The following is a 12,822-nucleotide window of genomic DNA, read 5'->3' on the forward strand; positions in this document are numbered from 1 at the left end:
TCATGAACCATTCAACCAAAGCTTTTGAAATTTTAATATGTTGTTACTGATGACAAAATAGAGGTCAAGTTCAATAATGACGATTTTGACTTTTACAGTTCAGGAGTTATGGTTCTTGAAAGATTGAAAAATGTTTTTTCCCGTCGTGTCCGTGCATTTTCTCATGAACCATTCAACCAAAGCTTTTGAAATTTTAATATGTTGTTACTGATGACAAAATGGAGGTCAAGTTGTCCCGTCGTGTCCGTGCATTTTCTCATGAACCATTCAACCAAAGCTTTTGAAATTTTAATATGTTGTTACTGATGACAAAATAGAGGTCAAGTTCAATAATGACGATTTTGACTTTTACCGTTCAGGAGTTATGGTTCTTGAAAGATCGTAAAATGGCGTTTCCATTCAGGTTGTTGCATTTACTCATGAACCATTCAATCTAAGCTTTTCAAATTTTAAAATGTTGATACTGATGACAAAATGGAGGTCAAATTTGATATTGACGATTTTCACTTTCACCATTCATCAGTAATGGTTCTTGTGATATTGCCAGGACACAAATAAATGTTAATAAATCCGGTTTGCTGTCGTTGTGACAGCCTCTTGTTGATTATGGGCCCAGTTTTCAAGTTGGTCCAAATCAGGATTCCATATCAAGTATTGTGCAATAGCAAGAAATTTTCAATTGCACAGTATTGCACAATAGCAAGAAATATCTAATTGCACAATATTGTGCAATAGCAATTAATTTTCAATTGGAGTTATCTTTCTTTGTATAGAATAGAAGTTGATAATATATGTTGGAAATTTGCCAGACATGACTATGATGTCATTTTCTATTTTTATTTGCCAATAACTTTATGTAAATAACTTCATTGGAAATTTGCCAATATAAAATGTTGCTGATGAAGCTTTTTTTCCTTATCTTATCTAAAATGTTTTTAGATAATGTATGTTGGACATTTGCCAGACATGACTATGATGTCATTTTCTATTTTTATTTGCCAATAACTTTATGTAAATAACTTCATTGGAAATTTGCCAATATAAAATGTTGCTGATGAAGTTTTTTTATTGTTTTATACAATAAACAATGTATATTCACTTTTACTACCAACCAATCTTTACCATTCAGTGATAACAAGCACTTTATTTTACATTTTAATATTTTATGATGTATTTAAAAGAGTAGTTATTGTTGCAAACTCCATAAGAAATTTGAATTGATATCAGTTTTGGAAAAAGGGAAACGGGGATGTGAAAAAAAGGGGGGGGGGTTTAAATTTTTCTCATTTCAGATTTCATAAATAAAAAGAAAATTTCTTCAAACATTTTTTTGAGAGGATTAATATTCAACAGCATAGTGAATTGCTCAAAGGCAAAAAAAATATTTTAAGTTCATTAGACCACATTCATTCTGTGTCAGAAACCTATGCTGTGTCAACTATTTAATTTTAGATTTAAAAAGTTTGAAGAAGAAATCTTTAATTGATTTGTAAAATCTTGACATTTGTTTTGTGTAAAAAAAACCATGTAATGTCAAAAATTTGATCACAATCCAAATTCAGAGCTGTATCACGCTTGAATGTTTTGTCCATACTTGCCCCAACTGTTCAGGGTTCGACCTCTGCGGTTGTATAAAGCTGCGCCCTGCGGAGCACCTGGTTTGTTTTGTCTTTAGAATAGAGTAGATTTATCATGGTTTGTTATTGACAAATTTTGACTGTCATACAGATTGGGTTTATGTGTCTATCAGAAAGGATTATTTATAAACTTTTTTTAAAGAAAACCCAGAAAAATGCTGTATTTAACAATTTTGCAATTGGCGTAGGAATACTTCAAGTCACATCCTGTTACATATTCATACACAAATTTCAAGGTTCCATATTCCATAGGCAAAATCTGGAAGGCCAAAGTGAGGCTTATCAATATTTGTAATACTGTGGATTCACTATTCTTCGTTGGATACCAATTTTCTGGGATTTCGTGGGTACAGGTGAACCACAACATGTAAGTTTTCTTTAATCCACGAAAATTGGTACCCACGAAAATAAATGAATCCACAGTAGACTATTTTGGCTATAGCCAGTAGTTACTGCTTTGATCTGAGTTCTTCATCACAGAGATGTCCAACACTCCAGGATGTGTGTGATACAATGTACTGAACCTTCAGTCAAGTTCATAACTTAAAGGTCAAGGTAACAGCCAATCCCAATCCAAATGATACTACTATGTCACAAAAGTTTGTCACATCTGGCAAAAGTTCACTCCCAGTACAAGGTCAGCTAAGAATGCAGGACGTCATGTCAGAACAACACCAAAATGCTTGCATGCATTTATTATTGCAATTTTTTAAGAATGGAAAAAAATACAAGGCTTAATTATTGCGATTTCAGGGAAAAAAATTCATTTGTATCATATAATTCAATGAAATACTCCACTATTCACATTATTTTCATTGATAAAATGCTTGTTATAATTTCTGAATTTACAATTTTTTATACTTTTGAAACAGTATACATTTTTAAGTCATTCAGAAAAAAAAGCACTGATACGCTGTGTAGAGATGCCATGGTTTAAAGTGTTCATAAATACCAGGAAATTGTTTAAACAGACATTGGGATCCCGCTAACATGTTTAACCCCGCCACATTATTTATGTATGTGCCTGTCCCAAGTCAGGAGCCTGTAATTCAGTGGTTGTCGTTTGTTTATGTGTTACATATTTGTTTTTTGTTCATTTTTTTTCACTTTTCTATGAAAACACAATAACAATGCACTAAAAAACAAACAACTCACACCACATCTTTCTTTATCTAAAACATTTGAAAGTACTGGCATTCCATTACATTAGCATCAGAAAAAGCTAATGATAAGAATTGAATGATACATGTATTCATTTTTTTGTATAAATAAGGCCGTTAGTTTTCTCGTTTGAATTGTTTTACATTGTCTTATCGGGGCCTATTATAGCTGACTATGCAGTATGGGCTTTGCTCATTGTTGAAGGCCGTACGGTGACCTATAGTTGTTAATGTCTGTGTCATTTTGGTCTTTTGTGGATAGTTGTCTCATTGGCAATCATACCACATCTTCTTTTTTATATATTTTCACTATTATGAATTTATAAGAAATAACGTTATTATCATTGTAGGAATGGGTGTTTAATGTACTGGTAGTACTTACAGTGTTAATCATGTAGGGATGGGTATTTAATGTTTTACATTGACTTGTGTCCACGTCTAGTTCAGTGTTAATTATCATTGTAGGGATGGGTATTTGATGTAGTACCATGACTTTTGTCCATGTTTAATTCTGTGTTGATTATCATTTTAGGGATGGGTATTTAATGCATTATCATGGATTGTGTCCATGTTTAGTTCAGTGTTAATTATTTTATAAGGGATGGGTATTTGATGTAGTACCATGACTTTTGTCCATGTTTAATTCTGTGTCGATTATCATTTTAGGGATGGGTACTTAATGTATTATCATGGGTTGTGTCCATGTTTTGTTCAGTGTTGATTATTGTATAGGGATGGGTATTTGATGTAGTACCATGAATTTTGTCCATGTTTAATTCTGTGTTGATTATCATTTTAGGGATGGGTATTTAATGTAGTACCATGGATTGTGTCCATGTTTAGTTCAGTGTTTAGTGGCTGGTTGGCTGATCATTTACTAGAAAAAGGTTTGTTTTACCAGGACATATTAACTGCAAATAAGATTAATCTGATTTTGAAAGTTTCTTTAGTTGTAACTACAGAAACGGAAGGAATTTTGATCTTAATAAATAAATATTTTTATGGATTAAAGAAAAATTCCAAACTGCAATTTAAAGTTCCTTACAAAATATTAGAATTGCTACAGAGAAAATGTTTTTGTTCAATATTTGCTTTTAATTGGACTATGCTCTTTTACACCCAATTGCTGTTTAAAATTGTAAAGAAAATATAAATAAAACAGAAAAATATCTAGGTGTCTTTTATGTGAACATTGACAATCATATCTACATATTTTTTTATTTCAGGTTATTCAGTTACATTTGTAAGAAAATTTATTGAGGTATTTATATTAACTATTGAAATCTCTTTTATATTTATTTCCTTTATATTTGAATAAGTTTTCTTTCAGTTATTGTAGGCTCAAAGAACTCTGTAAGTTGTTGCAATTACTTACTACTTGTTCATTGTTTAACATATATAAATTCAACTCAGCCCTGACTGTGCATGTGATCTGAATGGTTCTTTATTAGCTGTTATATATTTTGTGTTTGACTACAAATGGTACCAGTACATAAAAAGTACACATGATACAAGTCAACACCACTTTCATAATCATAACTGTAAAATAGATAATGACAATAAATTATAGAAGTCTGCAGTTACTGAAAACAAACTTTAAGTACCCAACCTGTTGATATGAAATCATGCATAACTACACTCTTAAATCTGTATATCTTATTTCTTGATTTTTTTCAGACTATTTCCTTGGGTGGCACAGCTTTAGGATTGATATTATTATCATACATGACAACTTTTGGTGGTGCATTATTTTGTATGGCCATTGCAGTGGCCTGTTGTGGCTTTCATAATAGTGGTATACTTGTAAACCCACAAGATATAGCACCCAAACATGCTGGATCAGTGTTTGGTAAGTACAGAATATGGTGCAATAATGCTTCTAACTGGTTGATCTAGAGTGACAGACGACCGTGCAAGGGCTGTATATTGTATAGCCAGTCAAGGTCGTTAAAAACTTACATTTGTTGTAGAGTGAAACAGAAAAGAAAGACTTATCAATTTGGTGTTGTTTCAATTTATTTTGTCAAGCAGGCCATTTTTGTCGAGCCTGCAACTTTTGTTGCAGAAAGCTCGACATAGGGATAGTGATCCGGCGGCGGCGGCGGTGTTAGCTAACTTCTTAAAAGCTTTATATTTTAGAAGGTGGAAGACCTGGATGCTTCATACTTTGTATATAGATGCCTCATGTTACGAAGTTTCCGTCAGTCACATGTCCAATGTCCTTGACCTCATTTTCATGGTTCAGTGACCACTTGAAAAAAAAGTTCAGATTTTTTGTAATGTTGAATTCTCTCTTATTATAAGTAATAGGATAACTATATTTGATATGTGCGTACCTTGAAAGGTCCTCATGTCTGTCAGACAGTTTTCACTTGACCTCGACCTCATTTCATGGATCAGTGAACAAGGTTAAGTTTTGGTGGTCAAGTCCATATCTCAGATACTACAAGCAATAGGGCTAGTATATTCGATGTATGGAAGGACTGTAAGGTGTACATGTCCAACTGGCAGGTGTCATCTGACCTTGACCTCATTTTTATGGTTCAGTGGTTATAGTTAAATTTTTGTGTTTTGGTCTGTTTTTCTCATACTATATGCAATAGGTCTACTATATTTGTTGTATGGAATGATTGTAAGGTGTACCTATCTAGCGGGCAGATGTCATGTGACCTTGACCTCATTTTCATGGTTCAGTGGTCAAAGTTAAGTTTTTGAGTTTTGGTCTTTTTATCTAATACTATATGCCATAGGTCATCTATATTTGGTGTATGGAAATATTTTATGATCTTTATGTCAGTCGCGCATGTTTTATTTGACTGTGACCTCATTATCACGGTTCATTGCACAGTGTTAAGTTTTTGTGTTTTGGTCTATTTTTCTTAAACTATAAGTAATAAGTCAACTATATATGTTGTATAGAAGCATTGTTAGCTGTACATGTCTGCCTGGCATGGTTCATCTGACCTTGACCTCATTTTCAAGGTTCCTTGGTCTTTGTTTAGTTATCTTGGTTAATGTTAAGTTTATGTGACAGTTGTATTAAAGCTTAGCTTTATACTTAGGACTATCAACATAATATCAATGATTAGTATAGAAGGCGAGACATTTCAGCGTGTGCACTCTTGTGTTATAGATATACTTGTTTAATTTTTTTGGAAAAGAGACAATTGAAGGAATTAAGTTATTCTTGTTTGCAATGAAATATGTTTATTTCATCTTTTGAACCTGAAACTAGGTATTTTATATTATTTGATACATACTCCACATTTATGTCATTCAAAAAGGAACAGAATGCTTGTGTAAATTTTTGATTATTTTTACAGGTATAATGAACATGGCAGGTGCAATACCAGGTATGTTTATTTCAGTTCAGAATTTGTTTAACTGTAACACATCATATTCATATGTATTGTATATCACAAAATGTTCATGTGTGTCTATTTTGCTGATTTCATTGGAACACATGTTACAAGAAAACATACCTTATTGGAGCATTTCATTGTTCATTTATATGCATTGTACAAGGACATGAAACGTTATAATGAGCACAGTGAAGATTTAACTGCCCCATCTAAGGTACAAACTGTAAAGAAAACCTCAGATAAAAAATAACCTGATATAGGGTAATATTTTCTGTCAAGTATTATAAAAAGAGGGTGTGTTTGCTCATTTGAATAAACCTTGACTTTAAATAATGTTTTGTCACAAGTTATTCCATGGTTATATATTTCTAATGAAACCATTGATGTAGCCATATAAGAAAAGAAGATGTGGTATGATTGCCAATGAGACAACTCTCCACAAAAGACCAAATGATAAAGAAATTAACAACTATAGGTCACCGTACGGCCTTCAACAATTAGCAAAGCCCATAATGTATAGTCAGCTATAAACGCTCCCAAAATGACAAATGTAAAACAATTCAAACAAGAAAAATAACAGCCTACTTTATGTACAAAAAATGAATGAAAAACAAATATCTTAGAGATCAACAAATGAGAACCACTGAATTAAAAGACTCCTTACTTGGGACAGGCACATACATACAGAATGTGGCAAGGTTAAAAATGTTTATAGGGTGATCCCAATCCTCCTCCTAACTTGGGACAGTGGTGTTACAGTTCAACATAAAAAGGGACTATAAACATCATTTAAAAAAGGCTTAACTCATCAGATGGACATCTAACAAACACACAGAGCGAAAGTTGTGCGGTTCTTGCATGTTTCAAAATGACCATATAAAGTTATAAAAAAATATGTGTTTCCCTATTTATAGAAAGAAAAGAAAGAAAAAATAAATAGATGATATATTAATGGAGTGGTTTAAAAGCAATCATGCAATCTCATTGTTCACCTTCAGTTAGGATAAAATTATTGAAATGCTGATTTTATTTTCAGGTTTTGTTGGAGTATATATGGCAGGTCACATTTTAGAGGCCACCAAGAGTTGGGCAGCAGTATTTAACCAGACAGCTGGAGTTTGTATTTTTGGCTGTATCGTTTACTTACTGTTCGGTACAGGGAAACGGATAATATAAATATATTTATAGCTGTTATAGTGATAATTATGTGTTCATGTACTATATATAATATATATAAATATATATATGTCATTCCAATTAAGGATCAAATCTGCCATGTTGTCTTACTTATCACGGTGTTGTCCGTCCATTGGTCAATATTAAGATTGTTATTGTTAATGATATTATTAATGTATGTTTGAATTTTATTGTATATTGTTAAAAGATTGATAGCTATAGTGAAATAGTGAGGATGTGATCTTTGAAAATATGTGACTGTAAATGGATATATTGTATGAAGAAGTAATCAGGCAAAAATCATAAACATTTAACATATTCTGTAGTTTGAATTAATTATCTTATATTTATATTTTGTATACTCGTGTATACTTTGCACAGGGATTCACCAAATTATTATTTATTTCAATTGTAATTATTGATAATGAATGTTTCTGCTTTTTAATTTCATGAAAAGATGTTATTCATATATTAAAAAAGTTGATATCAGTTTCCGGAGTTTGGAAAAATCGTGCTGAAACAGGTTAGATTGATATAGTATAAATAATTACAAAAATGTACATACCAGTGACAAAATATATGTGTATTACATACATTGTTTAATTAAGTGCAGTGCTGTACAGTAATGTTAAGTGTATTTATATGTATGGTTCAATAGATTATATAGCTATATATAGATTTTAAATGATAAGTGCTTTAGTCGTCATTCATTGTTTGTTGTTACCAGTGCCTACATTTTTATCTGACAAAATGATATACTCAGTTATATGTAGATTATGTACAGCTACTAATTCATCTGTCAATGCAGAAAATCAGAACTACAATTCCTCATATGATGATGTCATCTATTTTATCATGGTAAACAAATAAAACGTAAAAGATAATTATTAGGTCCCATAATTGTGAATTGTTTTCTTATTATCACACCTTACTGTATTATATCATAATTTTAATATCATTGAATAATAGGGGGAATTTTAATTTCCTTTCTTTTCTGATTTGTCTATTTCGGCATCCTGTATTACCGTAAGTTGGAAATTTTAAACAAGGTAGTAAACCATGAAGCTATTATCCCATCTATTTTTGAATTGGTACACATTTCATTTTGATGTGAACTGTTACATGCTTTAAAATTATACCAAATTAGAGTTTGTACTACAATGTGACAAGTTTCACACAAGTCCTTTCATGTGTATATTTTGATATTTATGCTAGATAATCAGTAAGTAAATAACTTGCCAATGTTGTTACTTGCCACTGTTGTATAATAAACTTTCAATGAAATTTTGTTCACTATCAAAGAAAAAATAGTTTATTAAGGGCATACAATACAGTTTTGATCCGGCATTTACAGTTTGATGAAAATTTCCATATAGGCTATTTTTTGCCTGATTAAATCAAATATGTAATAAAAAAATATACCTTCATGTGCTACTTTTTGAGTTAAATGAGGTCGAAATTTTGTATATTTGCTCAAAGTTCGGATTTGTGGCCGTATATTTGCTTTCGATGAAAGCTATAACTTTTTTGTTTTAAAAGATAAACACAAATTGTTTTTTGTTAAATAATTTGTAATGTCTGTATTTTCTATTTAAAGTCTCCTAAAAATTTATGCATTTTTTATTCAGAAATTACTCATATTTATCAAATGGTCATGGATTGAGAAATAAACATATTTTTTCGCTGTATATATATCAAGATTAGAAAAATTGCTTTATTTACAGTTTTATAAGATTTGATCCACATAATCTCCCTGCAAAATGACACAAAATGTTGTTTTAAAAACTAGGGGTCCATGCACTCGTTTTCAAATTAAATCAGTTTGAATGATAAAAATCAATCGAATAATGCATCTTTTCCGATATGTCACAGTTTGACGTAGTGAAAATAACGTTTTATGTTAGCAACGTCATTATCTCCCCTGTAACTGTATAGTATGCCCTTAAGGATGTTTTTGACTATCAATATTTGACCTGAAGAAAATAGGGAGTGAAGTTGGATTAACCCATCTGAATTCCATAGTTTAGACTAAATAAGTGCGTTATCTCTTGTTTGTTATTGAGTCATTAGATAATTTACTTCATATTCTACTTATGTTTTCTTTGAAATAATGACAAAGTCAATAATTTCAACATCAGTGATTATTTATTGTGTATTTATTTATTAATTTAGAACCTCTGGTAATGTATAGTTCTTTATATATAGAAGAGGTAATTATAATATGTGGGTATTTATCCTTATAAAAAGGGAAATGCACATGTACACTGTATACTTTGCAAAACCATCATAAAATGACTAATCAAGTTTTACTTTTTGTACTAAATAATTTATTTTAATATTAATTCAATGTTAACAAGATTATTTTAGATATGCATTGCCATTGTTCTTTTAGGGTTGTAGTTGCTTTTAAGATATAATGAAATCTTGAGTTGGGTTAAGTAATGTAATAATAGGGAACCGTTTATGTTTTATTGTTAATGGTATATGTATTTCATCGTCATTCAGATACATGTAGTTATGTGTGTGTATCTCATCCTCAGAATTTGTGAAGATTAACATAACTGTTCATTCTGTTGCCAAATACTTCAACATAAAAGTCCCAAAAAAATCAAATTATTAGATTTATTTTGTGCCTGCTTATACATTTAATGTTTATATACCAATTAAAGCAGTGTTTTATTTGATTTCACTGTAAATGAGTTTGTTTAAATTGCAGAATATTTTTCTGACTATCTAATCCAAAGAAAGTTTTAGTTAAAACATATTTATTTATAGTGGATTGAGAAAAAAAGTTATTGCAACTTATATAATCTCTTTCCACTTTGTGTGTGTGAGTACTGCCTTGTAGCGGCAAAAGCCTGCTTTTTTTTTCGAAATCTACAAGGGTGTCTTTTACGTGCAAGAGATATTGCTCTCTCTTAACACAGTTATTTATCGTCCCCTTCCGACGGACTATCATCGTTTCAAATCACAGTACACCCTATTTCCAGTATATCAAATATTTGTAACACTTGTCAGATCATGTAAAATCAGAATTTTCTACTACCTTCCTTACTGAACACCATTTGACAACCTTGTATGATTGGTTTTGATTACCCTACACCCTGAATTGTTATTGTTGTCTCTAATATTTAACCAAATATTAAACTCATTTATTTCATATTCTTTGTTTTATATTGTTATTTCAAATGTACAATTTTGTAAAGGAGGTAATGTTTAATTACATTATAGTTATTCTCAATAGATTCAAAGAATTTTATATTAAAATTCAATATATTGAGAACTGTCTTTAAATAATGTAAATGATCAATACATGTGTCTAAATTGTCAAAATTAAAAAGTATGGCAAAAGTAATAATGTTGTCAATGGCCCATTATGGTACATGTACTATTTGTTGTTGTTGCTGCTGAAAGGTTTGAAAATAACATTTCTGAGTTCTGGGGTTTTATCCATTAATAAAAGGGTGATTTTCCAGTTTTCGGACAAACACATTGCTTTCACCAACTTGCAAGAAATTTCGGTTAATTGTTTATATCTAATGACATGAGCTCCCTTTTGATTTTTAGAAATTTTAGATTTTATGTTTCCGAGGGTACAGGGTTTTATTCATAAAAAAGGGGGAAGTTTCCAGTTTTTGGACCATAGTTCATGAAACTTTGGTGAATTGTTTGTATCTATTGATGTAAGCTTCCATTATAATTTTATAAATTATAGCTTTTACATTTTCAAGTTTTGGGGTTTAATTCATTTAAAAAGGAGGGATTTTCTAGTTTTCGGACAATAACTCAAAAATGCTTTTAGTTATTCTCATAAAACTTTGGTGAATTGTTTATATCTATTGATGAAAGCTCCCTTTTGTTTTTCATTAATTTTTAATATGACATTGAGAAGTAATTGAACTTTATTCTCTGAATATGCGAGGGTGTATTATGCACTCATCGCACAGCTGTTTATTTGAATTACCTAGTTTGTTCTAATAAAATCAGAATAAGTCATCTAAATTTGTTATCATTTTCACATGGCTGATAGAGAGCATCTTCGAGTTGTGAGGATGATAAGGAAAAAATATTGACTAGTAAGTCAACCAGGTTGAAACTGTCAATTGACCTTTTATAAGAGTGATTGCCCTTGAAAGACGTTTTTAGAAAATTTTTTGGCCAGATATAGTCCCTTTATTAACTGGTGTTAGGGAGATTGTCTACTCTCCTCTCTCCTTTTTATGATGGTGATAGACTGGGGAAGTTAAACATTATACAATACTCCTCTGACCATGTAATGGGCATTTCAGTCATACCAGCTTGAAAACCGCCATAGAGTCACAAAACCAAGCAACCAACCTTGAAACTACTACAAAACAGTAGGACGGTACATTTATGCAAAAAGAAAAAATATATGAGGGTTAACGCACACCAACTTAACAAATCAAAGTGAAAGATGCTGAAATTGAAGATGTCCGTAAATTCACATATCTCGAAAGTGCCGTCAGTACATCATTAGGGACAGATGGAGATATTCAGTCTAGAAAGAGAAAAGCATAACAAGCCTTTTTTTATTCTTAAACCAGTCTGAAGGAGCAAAGCACTCAGAACATAACCAAAATCAGGATCTTTAACTAAAATGTGAATGGGTAAGAAACTTGGAGACTAAACAGCTGTATCAGAGACATATGTCTCTGGCTGTATCCACCAAATTATTTACAACTTTTCATGAACAGGAGCATAAGAAACATCGGAATGAAGTGGCCAAACACCGTTAGCAACACAGAATTATGGAAAAGGACAAGACAGGAACCAATGAAAAACGATTACAACACGTAGATGTTAATTAAACGTTAGGGAGAAACTAAAAACTAGCCTCGGAAGGAAAAGATCGAAAGCTACTGTGGTTTTCCTATGTCCCCCGTGGGACGGATTGGATTATGTCAAGGAAGTCATGGTATTGCCTCTAATCTCGAAAACTATAATAGATGGGTATGACGGTTTGTGTGTTATTTAGCTCATAGACTTATGCTATATACATGTATATTTATAGTAAAACGTTTCCCGAATTTTCACAGACTATTCTTGGCATCTACACACGGGACATAGTTGATATTTTTCTAGTAAATGTGGAAGAACTGAAATCCTGAATTGACATATCTTTTACACCCTGCCTCTAGTAGTCTTAGTTCTATTATTTAGAGAACACTGTTTCTCACAGAGTTAGATAAATCAGTTTGAGTAATTACCACTATATTATCATCCAGATTCTGAGAGAAAAAACTAATCACTATAAACAAAATCTTAAACTGTTAAAATTAAAAAAAAAAAAAGAATGAAGGCTGATTATATAAGTTATGTACCCAAACTAGTAAAGTTGATCGAACTGGTTCTCTCCCGTTAACATCTCAAGACAAGTTTAAATCCTTAAGCGTACAGATGGATGACCATATAAGATAGACAGTTGTCATTGTAAATTATGATTTAAGGTATGTATATCTATGTACA

General features: G+C 31.3%; 1 protein-coding gene across 2 annotated transcripts in view; it reads left to right on the forward strand.

Moving 5' to 3' along the window:
- Positions 1–10,693, forward strand: part of LOC143043612 (voltage-gated purine nucleotide uniporter SLC17A9-like) — a 28,006-nt gene extending 17,313 nt beyond the window's left edge. For both annotated transcript variants that reach the window (XM_076215844.1, XM_076215842.1), the window contains exons 8-12: positions 3,597–3,684; positions 4,024–4,058; positions 4,475–4,646; positions 6,121–6,150; positions 7,196–10,693. In XM_076215844.1, the coding sequence (XP_076071959.1) occupies positions 3,597–3,684; positions 4,024–4,058; positions 4,475–4,646; positions 6,121–6,150; positions 7,196–7,335 (465 nt within the window). In that variant the 3' untranslated portion in view covers positions 7,336–10,693. The remainder of the gene's footprint in view (positions 1–3,596; positions 3,685–4,023; positions 4,059–4,474; positions 4,647–6,120; positions 6,151–7,195) is intronic.
- Positions 10,694–12,822: the final 2,129 nt, after the last annotated feature.

Source organism: Mytilus galloprovincialis, chromosome 1 (assembly GCF_965363235.1).
Source record: "Mytilus galloprovincialis chromosome 1, xbMytGall1.hap1.1, whole genome shotgun sequence".
In the NCBI taxonomy this organism is placed as follows: Eukaryota; Metazoa; Mollusca; class Bivalvia; order Mytilida; family Mytilidae; genus Mytilus; species Mytilus galloprovincialis.